The 13,735-nt window shown below is 46.1% G+C and overlaps 1 protein-coding gene across 1 annotated transcript in view; it reads right to left on the bottom strand.

Moving 5' to 3' along the window:
- The window catches only part of LOC136774330 (diacylglycerol kinase theta), a 2,104,019-nt gene that overhangs the window by 1,606,670 nt on the left and 483,614 nt on the right, over positions 1–13,735 (bottom strand). The window contains exon 3 of the mRNA XM_066728589.1: positions 11,077–11,156. Coding sequence (XP_066584686.1) covers positions 11,077–11,156 — 80 coding nt within the window. The remainder of the gene's footprint in view (positions 1–11,076; positions 11,157–13,735) is intronic.

Here is a 13,735-nt window from a genome sequence, read left to right as displayed (position 1 = left end):
AATTCCTCCCACCTATCAGAGACCCTTACCCCGGAAATGCGCGCGTGGGATAGTCTCACTAAATATATCCCTGTGTTCACCGGACAATTCGACGAGGACCCTCGAGAGTTCCTGGCTTCCTTGCACGAGTTGATCCAAGGTTGAAATCTAGCGGCCCCGGCCGTCTTACGCGCTCTCCCCTCTGCCCTCGCCGGAACCGCGTTAACCTGGTTCCGATTGGAAAGTCCCGCATGGACAGGATATTACGATTTCGTCAAGGCTTTCTGCAAAACCTTCGCCGTCAAATACCCCGCCCACGTAATCCGACGAGAAGCCACCGCTCGAACCCAAGGACCACAGGAACGACCGCTGGACTTCATTATGAAAATTAGGAGAATTTTGGGACGAATGGACCCCCCCATGGAATTGGAGCAGCAACTGGACCTGGCTTACCACAACCTACTTCCCCTGTATCGCCAGAAAATAGCTAGAGAAGAGCTGTCCAGTTTCCAGGACCTGATCAACGAGTGCCATCGAATGGACACCAGAAGGTTGGCTGATCGTTCCAAACATCCTCCCCCTCCCCTGCCCTCTGCGTCCCTATTCCCTACGGAGGCGTATAACCCCCTTACCAGCCCTCGTAATCCTGCCGCCCCCATTGAAGCCGAATTAACCCTAGTCCAAGGAAAACAACCTACCCTCACCGTCACTCCCAGTTCCCCGACCCCCAATAAACCCCCCTCCCCGACACCCCCCCAGTCCAAACCCTCCAAAGGCCCCCGCAACAAACCCGCAATAATTCCTCAAAACAGTACACCTCCTACCCTGCCGAATACTCCCCTCGATCTTAATCAACCCCTTCCTGGAAGCCCAGCCACTGGAGATACGGATTTCCAAAAGATGAGGCCACCCCCGAACACCTGCTGGAATTGTCATCGCCCAGGACATCATTTTCCCCAGTGCTCCCACCCCCGAGGGAAATTCTGTTGCCGTTGTGGACGGATGGGCACGGTCACCAAGACCTGCCCCAACTGTAAAGATAAGCCGAGCCCGGGAAACGAATGATCGGGACATCGTTAGGACTCGACGATTCAACTCCCGCCCCCAAGAGTCCCAATACCGCCCTGGATTCCCTCCCCGAACTCTCCCCTGCCTCCCCCATTGAACATGATCCCAGATATTTCCTAAATTTACGCATTGGCCAACACACCTTCCCCGCTCTGCTGGATAGCGGTGCTGCCCGCTCATATTTCGGGAAGAGAATAGGAGACCTCCTGAAAAACCACCTACGCCACATAGTAGCATATATACAAGTTGCTAATGGAGCCGTCGAACCAGCCCAAGGAGAAGCCCGAGTCCGATTCCACTTGGACGGGCAGACAGAAGTCCTGGCGATTCGGGTGTGCAAAGCCCTAGGATACGACTGCATCCTAGGAGTGGATTTTTTGGAAGCCCTGCAGATTACCCTGGACTTCGCAAACCTGACGTGGCGCACTCCTAACTCTCCCTCTCGACCCTTACGCCCTCCCTCTCCTACCGAACCCCCCGTTGAACTTACCCTTGATGGCCTAGCCCTAGTTGCTCCCTCTCCTAGCGAAAAGGAGACCCTCCAAACCCTCTGCCGAACCCTGATGCCCATTTCCGACCAATCCCTCTCCCCTACTCCCCTCACCTCCCATTATATTGATATCCAAGGTCACCCTCCCATTAAACAACGTCCCCGCCGTCTATCCCCTGCCATGCTAAAGGTTGCGCACGCAGAGGTACGGGACATGCTGGCCGCTGGAATAATTGAAACATCCAGTAGTGCATGGAGCAGCTGTCCCGTCATTATCAAGAAAAGTGCTGGCAAATTTCGCTTTTGCATCGACTACCGAGATGTCAACCGCGTAACCAAGAAGGACGCCTACCCCCTGCCCAACATCGATGCCATCCTCGACGGATTAAGAACAGCCCGTTACATCACCAAATTCGACCTGAGCCAAGCTTACTTCCAAGTCCCCGTTGACCCCGAATCCCGAGAAATAACTGCCTTTACCGTCCCCGGAGTCGACCTTTTCCAGTTCACCCGAATGCCCTTTGGCATTACCAACGCCCCCGCCACCTTCCAGCGACTGATGGACCGACTCATCAAACCCGAATGGTCCACCCACGTCTTCGCATACCTGGATGACATCATTATCGTCAACGAAACCTTCGAAGAACATGCGGAGTACGTGGAGAAAGTCCTAAAAGCACTAAAAGCCGCTAACTTGACCGTCAACCCAGAAAAGAGCGAGCTATGCTGTCAGCAGGTCAGTTACCTGGGCTACATCATCGATAAGGAAGGATTGAAGGCCGACCCCGAAAAGATCGCCCCCGTCGTACAATACCCCGCCCCGCGAAACATCAAGGAACTACAACGCTTTCTGGGGATGGTGGGCTGGTACGCCCGCTTCATAGACAAATTCTCCGAGCACAAGGTCCCACTAACGCAGCTCCTGAAGAAAGACGCACCCTGGAAGTGGGAAGAAGCACAACAAACCGCCTTCGAAACCTTAAAGTCCGCTCTGTCCTCTACCCCTGTCCTCCTCCGCCCTGATTTCTCCAAACCCTTTATAGTCCAGACCGATGCCAGCAACTCCGCGATAGGAGCGGTCCTGACACAAATGAGCAGCGGAGCGGAGCTTCCGGTGGTGTTCGCGAGCCGAGTGCTGAGCCCCGCGGAACGAAACTACTCCACGACGGAAAAAGAGTGTTTGGCGGTATTGTGGGCCGTGAAGAAGTTCCGCCCCTATATAGAGGGTACGGCATTCCGAGTAATTACCGACCATAGTAGTTTGCGGTGGTTGCAGCGGCTACGCGATCCCACTGGGAGACTCGCCCGTTGGGCATTGGCCTTGCAATCGTTCGATATGACGATCGAACATAGGAAAGGCTCTGCTAATGTTGTCCCTGATGCCCTCTCCCGCATGTATCCCTCCCTTGTCATCGCCCTGGCCACCCTAGGCTCTTCCCAAAATCATTGGTATTTGAATCGCTTGAAGAATGTACAAGAAGCTCCTTGGAAATATCCGGATTGGAAAGTTCACGAGGACAAGTTGTACTACCATCGCCCAAATCCACTGATAGAACCCGCCATGTAAGATATGAATGCCTGGAAATTAGTATTGCCTCCCGAAAGCCGCCGCCGAGCCCTTAGCGACGCACACGATCCTCCCCAGTCCGGCCATTTAGGAATCGAAAAGACTTATGCCCGCCTAGCCCAAGATTTCTATTGGCCAGGAATTTATCACTCCGTAGTGAAGTATATCCGAACTTGCCGTGCTTGTCAGACCCACAAACAGTCCACCCAAGGCCCCCCAGGACTGATGAGAGAACGAGTCGTCGAAGAACCATGGACCCTAGTAGCTGCAGACGTCATGGGACCGCTTCCGCAAAGCAAAAACCAGAACAAATATCTGTTGGTCTTTCAGGACACCTTCACCAAGTACGTAGAGTTGAAAGCTTTGCGGAAGGCGGATGGCAGATCTATCGCTGCCGCTTTTTCTTCTCTTATAGTCCATCGCTGGGGATGTCCGACGTTCTTCCTGACCGACAACGGCACGGAGTTCGTCAACAAGGATATAAAGCCCTTACAGAAGCTTACGGAAATACCCAAATCACCACCCCCCCCTACCACGCCCAAGCCAACCCCGTAGAGCGCGTAAACCGGACCCTAAAGACCATGCTCGCGATGTACGTTGAGGGAGACCACCGCGAATGGGACAAAAAACTCGAAGCGCTGCAGTTTGCCCTAAATACGTCAACGCAGAGTTCGACCCAATTTTCCCCCGCGTTTCTCAATTTTGGCCGCCACCCCTTACCGATCCGAACCCTCGCAAAAGAACCCTCCCCTACCGAATACGAACCCCGCGATACCGTAACCTGGGCAGACAGAGTTACTAATTTAGGACATTTGCGGGACTTGGTCCGGAAGAATTTAGGTGAAGCCACTCTCCGCCAAGCAGCCCGGTATGACAAAGGACGACGGAACGTCGAGTTCAAGGAGGGCGACCAAGTCTTGCGCAAATATTACGTACTCTCGTCTGGCACCCAGGGATTTGCCTCGAAACTGGCCCCCAAATTCATAGGCCCCTATCTCATTGACACGGTCCTGTCCCCAGCAGTATACCGCCTCAAGGCCGAGGACGGCACTCTAGTGAAACGAGTGCACGTCAAAGATCTGAAACCCTACTTTGCTACCCCAACCGATAACCCTCCTCCCGTCGTATCCCCACGCGATCACCCCCGCCCCCGATTTCAGAAAAAGACCACAGTGCAGGATCGGAGTTCGAGCGACGCCAGGCCGAGAGGAACACACTCCAGTACGGAGTCCACACCGGCACTTCAGCGACCCCGGACCCCGGTTACCGTCCCCAAACCCCCGAATAACGGACGCCCACCCCCTCGCTCCCCCGTCCGACTTCGGCCCCGAACCCAACGTCCACCCCCCCTGCTAATCTGTTAATATTAAGAACCGCCACCACCCCGCTAATTATTTTTTGCCCATTTACAGGATGCTGCCACACCATCGGGCCGGACCGAGGAGGATGTTGGGCCGGGAGGGTCGGACTCCGCCGGGGAGCCCACCCCGATCCCCGACCGAGCCCGGGCCCTCCTTCGGCGTCCGCGATCCCTTTCCCCCGGCCCACGAATTATATTATCCCCCGATTGTCGCCGGCGGCGAGGCCGGCGGGATCCAGCCCCTCCCGCCAATGACGGAGGAGCTTCGTCGGAAGCTTCACTTGTCTTGGCGGGAGGCGGCCAAGCCGCGGCCGCTGCAGCTCCCCACCAAGGAGGAGGCTGCTGCAGTGCGGACCGCGGCCCGGGAGGTACGGGAGGCGCTGGAGAAGCTAGAACCTCCGCGCCGATCCCGCCTCCCGGAGATGGATCCCGCTGACCTCGACGCCTATTACTCCCCGATAGCGTCAATGGAGCCCTACCCCCTGCTGCCCCCCAATCCTCCCCCCCTTCCCAGTCCCCCCGTCGCACCGTTACCCCTGAACCTCCCCGCCCGCCCCGCCACGTCCATTTCTCCCTGCCCCCCGTCCCTGGCCCGCCGTCCTCTCGCCCGCCCGTACCCCCTTTCCGTCCCACTTGTCTTTCTCCCGTCCCCGGCTCCTCCGGCTCCCTCCTCCGCCCCCCCTCTGCCGTAATGTCCCCCCGTCCCCCCTTTCAGCCCCATGCTGCCCCGGTCCGCCCCCTAATGCCTCCCCGAACCTCCCCTCGTTCCTTCGCCCCTGCACCATCCACCATCCCTCCCCTAATGTCCCTCAATATCTCCCCCCCTCCCCAACTATCCCGTCCCAGTCCTCCCCGCGGCCCTATGACCCCTCTTCTGTCCCTACAGACCTCCCCTCCCCCTCCTTCCTCCCTCACCTCCCACTCTCCCCCTTCCTCCCCTATTCCCTCTTTCCCTCCCGCTCCCCGACGTCAGCCGTCCCCGGGCCCCGCTTCCGCAGGAGCGGGGGTCACCCCCACCCACCGGCCCAACCCCAAGGGGTGCTGGGCTTGCGGCGGGCGTGGGCATTCCTTCCGGGGATGCCCACAACCCAACCGCCTTCTTTTTTGTTTCGGTTGTGGGTGGGAGGGGGTGACCAACGCCACCTGCCCCCATTGTCGCCGCTCGTAAGGAGCCCGGCCGACTGACGCCGATCCCCTGTCCGTCCTAACCCCCCCCCCCCCCCCCTATGTGTCTATGTTGAGATAGTCCCCTATATGTGTTGCCCTTAGCCCGTTGCCCCAGCCGCCCGAAAAATAGCCGATACCCCGACGCCCTAAGAAGCCAGCCCTTGAACCGTTGCGCCTAAATAGTTCAGAATTACAGTATTATGTTGTTTTGCTTCAGTTTACAGTGGATGAGAGCGGTCAGTCGCTATGTCAAAAACCGTCGCCGTCTCGATCGCGGGAATTGATAGTTTCATGTTCGAATCGCGTGTCGAGTTCCCCGCGTAGCGCTCGCCTCATCCATATAGAGTTCGGTTCGCGATCGCCCAGTCCCCCTCGAGCTGTTGCGGCTTTGGGCAAGCCAATTAGTTTCGGGAAAGTAACCCCGGACGGGGAAAAGCCCCCCCGGTTCCAACACACCTCCTCTTTCCTCATCCAGGAGCTCATCGCCGACCAAGCCGTCCAGGTAAGCGTTTATTTCAATTTTATTGGCATGGTGGTGGCGTGTGTGGTGTGTGTGTGGTTGTGTGGATCTGCGCACTGGTTGCGGCGGTCATTCCGCGCGAATCTAGCACTCGACTCGCGTCCGCGTTACGCCGGAACCCCCCCCCGTCCCTGCCGCGAGTCTCCCCCCGCTACCTGAAGGTAGTAACGTAGAAATTTAAGGACAAATTGGGCCACAGAAGCCCTAAGGGCTCGACGACCCAATTTTCTCCACGGTTCTCCCAGGAAGGGAAATTTTTGATTATTTTGTTAATGGGCAAGAGCCCTAGTAGTCGGTGCAGTGGCACCTAGATAAATTAAGAGCTCCTGTAGTTCTGGCGGCACGACAGTGCCAGATTTTAGTTTGATAGTTAAGAAGGCGCGTAGCGCCACCCCTTTGAGTTGTATCGAGTCAGGAGCGCGATAATGCGCTAGATATTTTGAATTATGTACAGTTAGTAGTAAGTTGCGTTGTCCTTCCACATAAGGACCCTTTAGTAGATTAAGCATATTCCCCCTTTTTATAGAAAATTTGAAAATTTCCGAGGCACCGTCTCCCGCGATGGTTTAGAGTGTAAGTTTTGTGTAAATAGTAGGTTAAGTTAGTATAGCACCCCCTACCCCCCCCCCCCCCCCCCCGAGGTCCGAGCTAAGTGGGGAGGAGTTGTAACGTGGTGGAAACCCGTTACAGAAAAATGCTTATTGTTAGCTCTTCTTCGGTCTCCCCCTTAGTGCCTCCCGTCCCCTTGAGTATGTGTGTGAGTGAGTGAGTGAGCATAGATGAACCTTCCGTGTGATGGTAATGTAGTTACCCGCTGAAGGGATATTGTAATTGCCATCCACGGAAGGAGAGTAAATGTTTTTAGGACTTGGTATGATTGCGGATTGAGCGAATGTCAGTAGGCTGTATATTATTTAGGATTAAATATTGTATTTCTAATGGTAAATTTTATTCGTAGCTTATAAGACCGATTCCCTGCTCCAACATGAGCTAGAAAACTGTTATTGTCCTATCCTTTACGCTCCCATGCCCGAATGCCTATAATGCCCTCTCTCTCTAACCTTCCTGCCGAGCGCGGTTGTTTACGCGACGCTCCTACCGTCCCCTTACCCAGTCTCCCCGCCGAGCGCCTCGTCGGTTCCTTCCCGTTACCGCGCCGCGCCTCGAGCGCCAGGCAGCGAGTCCCAGTCCCCTCCCCTTACCGCGCTGACGCCTCGCGCGCCTAGCTGCGTTCTCCCCGGCCCGCGCCACTACCGGCCCATCGTTGCCGACCCCGCACCGCATCGCCCCGCTACCGAACCACGAAGCCATAGTGTCGTCTGCTGCTAAGGACGACCACGCAGGATTCTAGCGCAGGAGCTAGCCAGCCGGCTATCATGCCAAGTATATGGGTGATTAGCCGGAACGGCGAGAAATATGGATCGCGGATCCATACCTAATTAATGATTGGTCCCTGGATCCCGATCACCAACATGACACCCCGGAATGAGGGGAATGATTGAGAGGACGGAGGAATATCCGTCAAATTGGGCCAGATCTTGTTCTACTATCAGAGCATCCGTACGTGGTCTAAGTAGAGAGCTGGGTCGTCGCCGCAATTATTGAAATTCGGTGTAATTCAATATTGCGGGCCCCAGCCATCGATTCATTGGAGTTTGACGCGGAGTTCTCGTGGCGGACGTCGTGGGATCGCTGGATTTCATCGTCGGAGCCGCCGGAGAATTTTTCCTCGCCCCTTTCCCTTCCCCTTTTTGCCTCCCATAGTTTTCCCGTTAATTAGTGTTTAATGAAATCATTGTGCGCGTATAATAAGTGTGCCAGGACATCGCGGGAGGCCTCTCCCCCCGAGATTTGTTAGTGTAAATAAAGATTGTGTCCTCGCAGTTGGATCGTGTTGTATTAATAATTTATTTTAACCCGGAATTCCTTTTCCGCAGGTTACAATATATAGATGATGTTATCATTAGATTTATTATGTAATTGACTTATATATTTCAAAGAGTTTATGCCCAAAATGACCTGCAAGCTTTTCACAATTAAAATTTGGCTTCCAAATTTTTTAATTTCTCCAACTTTTCCTTAGTTTTAACTCGCTCAACATTAACTTTGCATTATGGCTCTTTCTATTGTAAACTGGTATCATTTTTGACTTCTTCTATTAAATATTACAGCTCAAGCCTGCACAATGACACAATAATCACGTTATTGTAATTAAATCTGAAATAAAATCTCACTAAGTACCAAAAAATATGTTACATATTATAATATAAAATTAAATGTTATTCTTATAAAAAATTAAATTTGAATAATTTTTTTGGAGATAATAATAATTTCTTTCTATTCCAATTAGGGAAGCGTAGATAAATATTTGGTTTTAATACTTTTTTATATTATACTTGAATATTAAATAACGATTAGAAAATATTCATCTACTTTTCTTTAATCGTAGTAATAAGAGAGTTTTATTGTCTCCTGGAAAATGGTTTGTGTATATAATAAACAGAAACTGTTATTGTCTCATGGAAAATTATTCTTATATGTGATATAACCTATCGGGTAGTTGAAATCCATATGAGTTTAAAGAAAAGAAAAAGTAGAAGATGAATTTTATTAATCATTTCCATACCTAAGATTTTAGAATATGTTTATCAAAAATCTTAACAATTTCTTTTAATTAATATGCTCCTGATAAGCACCGATGCACATAAATGTTGAAAGTATACTTCTCCTTGGCACAGTGTTGAAGATATGTAAATATTAATCTTACTTCAATCAGTCTGCTGCAGCATCAGCAATGAAATTGGCAATGGAAATGTTCTGTCTCAATTTAATCTGAAAAATCAATTTCACAAATACGAAACAATATATAACATATTATATTGTAAAATTCATTTCTATATCTAATCGTAATAAACAGAAACTTTATTAACTCCTGGAAAGTTGTTCATATATATGATATAACATATCGGACAGTTCAAATCCATATGAGTTTAAAGAAAAGAAAAAGTTAAACATGAAGTTTGTTAATGATTTCCATACCTGGATGTTTAGCATATGTTTATCAAATATCTTAAAAATTTCATTTAATTAATATGCTCCTGATAATCTCCGATGCATATAAATGTTGAAAGTATACTTCTCCTTGACTCAATATTGAAAATATTCATCTTATTTCATCCAGTCAGGTCTACTATCCTCAGCAATGAAAATAGAAATGTTCTAACTCAAATTATCTGAAAAAGAAATTTCACAAAATACCACAAAGTATATTAACATCCTGTATTGTAAAATATAATCTTATACTTATCTAATAATTGTCGACTCCTTATGTCATTATTATTCGAATTTATTTATCATTTCGAAAATTTAACGCATTCACTAACATAGCAATAATTAACTTCACTGTATTATATATAAATAACCTCACATTACAATTGACAGTTAACAGTATTCGCCGGATTAATTATATCGATTACATCGATTTTATTTGATAGTTCAGAACACTGGTTTTATCGTTGAGTATAACCGGTTGGCAACACTGAGAAAAAATGACGTTATTTTCTTTAGCGGTTAACTTAAGCCCGAGACATACATTCTGGCTGGAAAAGAAGAAGATTATGGAGAAGAATCTCAATTTTCAATATATATATAGCTAACCGAGTATGAGATCTCTGGATTGCGTGAACCGATTTTGATGTTCGTGGGCTCAAATGAAAGCTTGTTCAAAACCATTTTAAGGAAAGCTTTATTTAAATCATCGCAATTGATCATTCATCGAAATAAATTGGTTTAAAAATTGAGACGGCCAAACTTGCTGTATAAGTTATACGGTAGTCCTCGGCGGTACAGACATATCATTATCTACTTTTATATGTACTTGCCGTCGAGACACTACCGTGTCTCTTGATACGTTCGTTATCATCATCGTTATTACTTTTTGAGCACTGACTGCTTCTTACCAATGAATCCACTATGGGATCTTTTTGACCCAAATGCTTTGCGCATCTTTCATCGAATCTTAAAATTGTACCAAAGTCGATTTTAAATTAATATTGAGAGGAAATAAAAGTTCATACTTATTATTATGATTTACCCAATTGAGCAATTGGAAAAGTATCCCCACATTTTTCTTTTCTATATGATTGAAAAATCGTTTATTTTACAGAAAAACGATGATAAGCATATAAATGCCGCTAACAATTTTTTACGTATTAAGAATAGACATTACTATATTATATTATGTATTTAAAAGTTTATATTTTAATATTGATTAATTTTTAAACAAATAGTGTCAATAGTTTCCATAAAATTCTCAGGTATCATTTTACCTCGAGTGATCATTTTGCCCCACTCTTCCCTATGATTTAAGTAAATATATTTTGTATTTTTTTTTACTTTTTTGGTTTTTCTAAATTTAGAGTTGGTGTTTAAAATCAAAGACCATAAAAACCCTAAGGCTATCAAATTTCATCTTAATTGTAGCATCATTGGTATTGGTAACCGTCATACTGGATCCCCTATTTTAAAATTATATGTTTATTTTGAGTACGGATTTGAAAGCAATGACCCACAAAACCAATGATTACTAATTTTCAATCAAATGAGATTATTGTTTGTGTACTTATTAATATTAAGCGTTTTTAGGGTTGTCAGACATTCTGTGCACTAGGTTGTTGGTCACCCATTCGACCATTTTTTGTCCATATATCGAATACAAAGATAGTTAATAAGGCAGTGGAAACGATTACAGCGATCAGCCACATCACAATGGGAAAAATTATTACACATTTTATTTACTGATAAAAATTCAAAATTATACGTAAAGTTTTGAATTTTATAATAAAGACATAATAATATGTTTGGATTATAAAAGTTAAATGTACTAACTACAAGCTAGATTAAATTAACTAGTGTAAATGTGTTACCTTGATTTGGTTTGCCGCGATACTGGAGCAGGGAGAGACGACGGTCTTAAGACAGCGGTCGTGCACCACGAAGTTACAAACTGAAATTAAAATAATAAAATAATTTTAATTTATGTAAAACATTTACTACTTTGAAAATATTGTATTTAACAAACAGAGGACAGGTTGAATATACAAAGTGGTCTAACAAAACAATTAACTGAGAATTTTGTAGGAAAAAAAATTGTTGGGAAGAGTGGGGCAAAATGATTTCTCGAGGGAGAATGATCCCTGAAGGTCTCTAATAAAAACTAATGATACCATTCGTTTAAATACACAGGCTTAAGAAATTTCACTTTTATCAATTTCAAGAAAGGGAGGGAGGTGATTCTTGTAGATTTTTGTGTGCTGCAAACGAATATGGCCTTGAAATTGTTGTAGCACGTCAATTTTCTTGAAATTTCAGCTTAAATGGTCAAAAAATGACTATGTTCACCATTTTCATGAATTTTTCTTAGATACCTATTTTTTATAATTTCCATCATGCCTAGCATAATACTATTCCTTACCTTTAAAATCGAATTTAAAAAATGATTGTATGATTTTTTAAAATAAAGTTATACAAATATTAATACAAGGGTTTCAATCATGTAAAGTCACCCGTTTTATCGCGTGAATCTTACTGTTTGATATTAGTTAAATTGCATGGAATTCAGCAGTTCTGGGTTTCTGGAGTATCAAATTTAAAATAGGTTTATATGAAATTCACAAGATAACCCACTTTACCGCGTTAAACTTAGTTTTTGATTAATTCATTATTGTTATGCGACTACGAGGTTCTTGTGAATTTCATATATAGCTTGTAACATGGCAGATCCAGACGGGACTTGTCACGTTAAGAATTTTGAATTTTCGTGTCTAGCGCACGATTGGTCGTATCGCGAGAGCTTTCGCGCAGACCTCAGCGTTACCGCGAGCACGTGGTGAGGCACGGACTACCTGTCGAACTGCAGGAAGCGCGAGCATGTGGTCTTAGCAAGCTACAAAAGAAAATAAAAGTGGGAAACCAGAAGGAGTAGCCAGGAAACGAGGACTATAGGCCTACCAAGTGTCAAACCAAATTTTAAAGCATGAGGATGCTCGCCAAAGGGATTTCCTCCGATAAAAAAACGACGTAATTAAAAAGGGGGCACACTATGCACAGCCGGCGAAACAGTTTTGCGAAAGAATTTTCTGCCTGCAAACTTTTAAAGTACGCGAATAGACTCACTATCGCGATGCGGCCTCCGACAAGGTGTGTGTTACTACCTGGAGGAGACAACGTAGCTAGTAAAAAGTGCGGTAAGTAAAAGAAAAATCGGGTAGAAAAAGAGTTCGACACTCGGGCAGGCCAGAGAGGTTAGAGTCGCGGAAAACCTGGAAAAGGAAAAGTGCTTCGGACGAAAAGTAGGCCATTCGGGTGGGCCATAGTGGGCCTGGCACTCAAAAATGAATAAAGAAAAGAAATGCAATAACCCGAATTAACCGAAAAGCACTGACTAGCAGCGCCGTAAAGAAAAGTTTTTGTAAATTTCGGGACGAGACGACCTATTGTAAAATTTCCCGTACAGGCTGTCGGGAGATACCCTAGCAAGCGATGCCAGTGTAAATAGATTCATTTGAGATTTGTATAGATAGCAATAAAAGTTTAATATAGTAATATTAGAATTCAGTTAAAATTGGATATACATTATTTACTTTATGAGAAATAGGGGAGAGTGGGGCAAAATGATCCCTCGGGGTGAATTGATCCCTAGCTAAATTACTAAAACTATAGATGCCATTGGTTTAGAAACAAATGAATATCATCAATCTAGTGTCTAAATATTTTAGGCAATCATAAAAAGCCTGGTTTCAATGCCCAAATAATTTTTTTGGTGATTTCAAATTTTTCTTATAGTTTGATATAAGGTAAGCCTATTTTAAATCTTGTGGGGAAAAAATATGGTGATATTTTTAAAGATGTTTCAATGTGTAACTCAAAACGCCATATTTGATGTTTTATTTCCCTTTATGATTAAACCCAATACGGCTTATTTGAATTTCTAACCCTAAGCGAAACCTGTAAAATGTATTTGTGGCAAAATGATCCCATTTAAGTTGGGTAAAATGATCCCGGCATCATTTTGCCCCCTCTTATGATATTTTCCAATTACTAACTTTTACAAGCAAATAATGATTAAATTTATTACAATTAGAATGCCGCGGACATATAAACGGAAAACCCAAAGGCAAAACTGGGATCCAAAATGTATGGAATTGGCCCTGGATGCGATTCTTGAAGGTATGCCAATAAAAACATCAGCAAAACTCTACAATGTTCCACTGATGTCTTTGAAACGTCGATTTAAAAACATAAATGTAACGGCCAAGGATAATTTAAAATATCTTGGCTCTAAAAGGACGGTATTTACCAAAAGGCAAGAAGAGGAGTTAATCCAACATGTCTTACATTTGGAAATGACAATGTATGGTATTACCACGAACGACCTACGACGTTTAGCCTATCAATTAGCTGAACGTAACAATCTTCCCCATCCATTCTCCCACGCAAACATGTCCGCTGGTAAAGATTGGCTATATTTTTTCCAAAGGCGACACCCAGAAATCACCTTACGTAAACCAGAGTCCACTTCTATTG

This window comes from Prorops nasuta, unplaced genomic scaffold (genome assembly GCF_024137725.1).
Source record: "Prorops nasuta isolate Cenicafe-Biocafe unplaced genomic scaffold, Cenicafe_Pnas_1.2 PNAS00001, whole genome shotgun sequence".
NCBI classification, from domain to species: Eukaryota; Metazoa; Arthropoda; class Insecta; order Hymenoptera; family Bethylidae; genus Prorops; species Prorops nasuta.
This window is presented reverse-complemented; position numbering and strand designations above follow the sequence as displayed.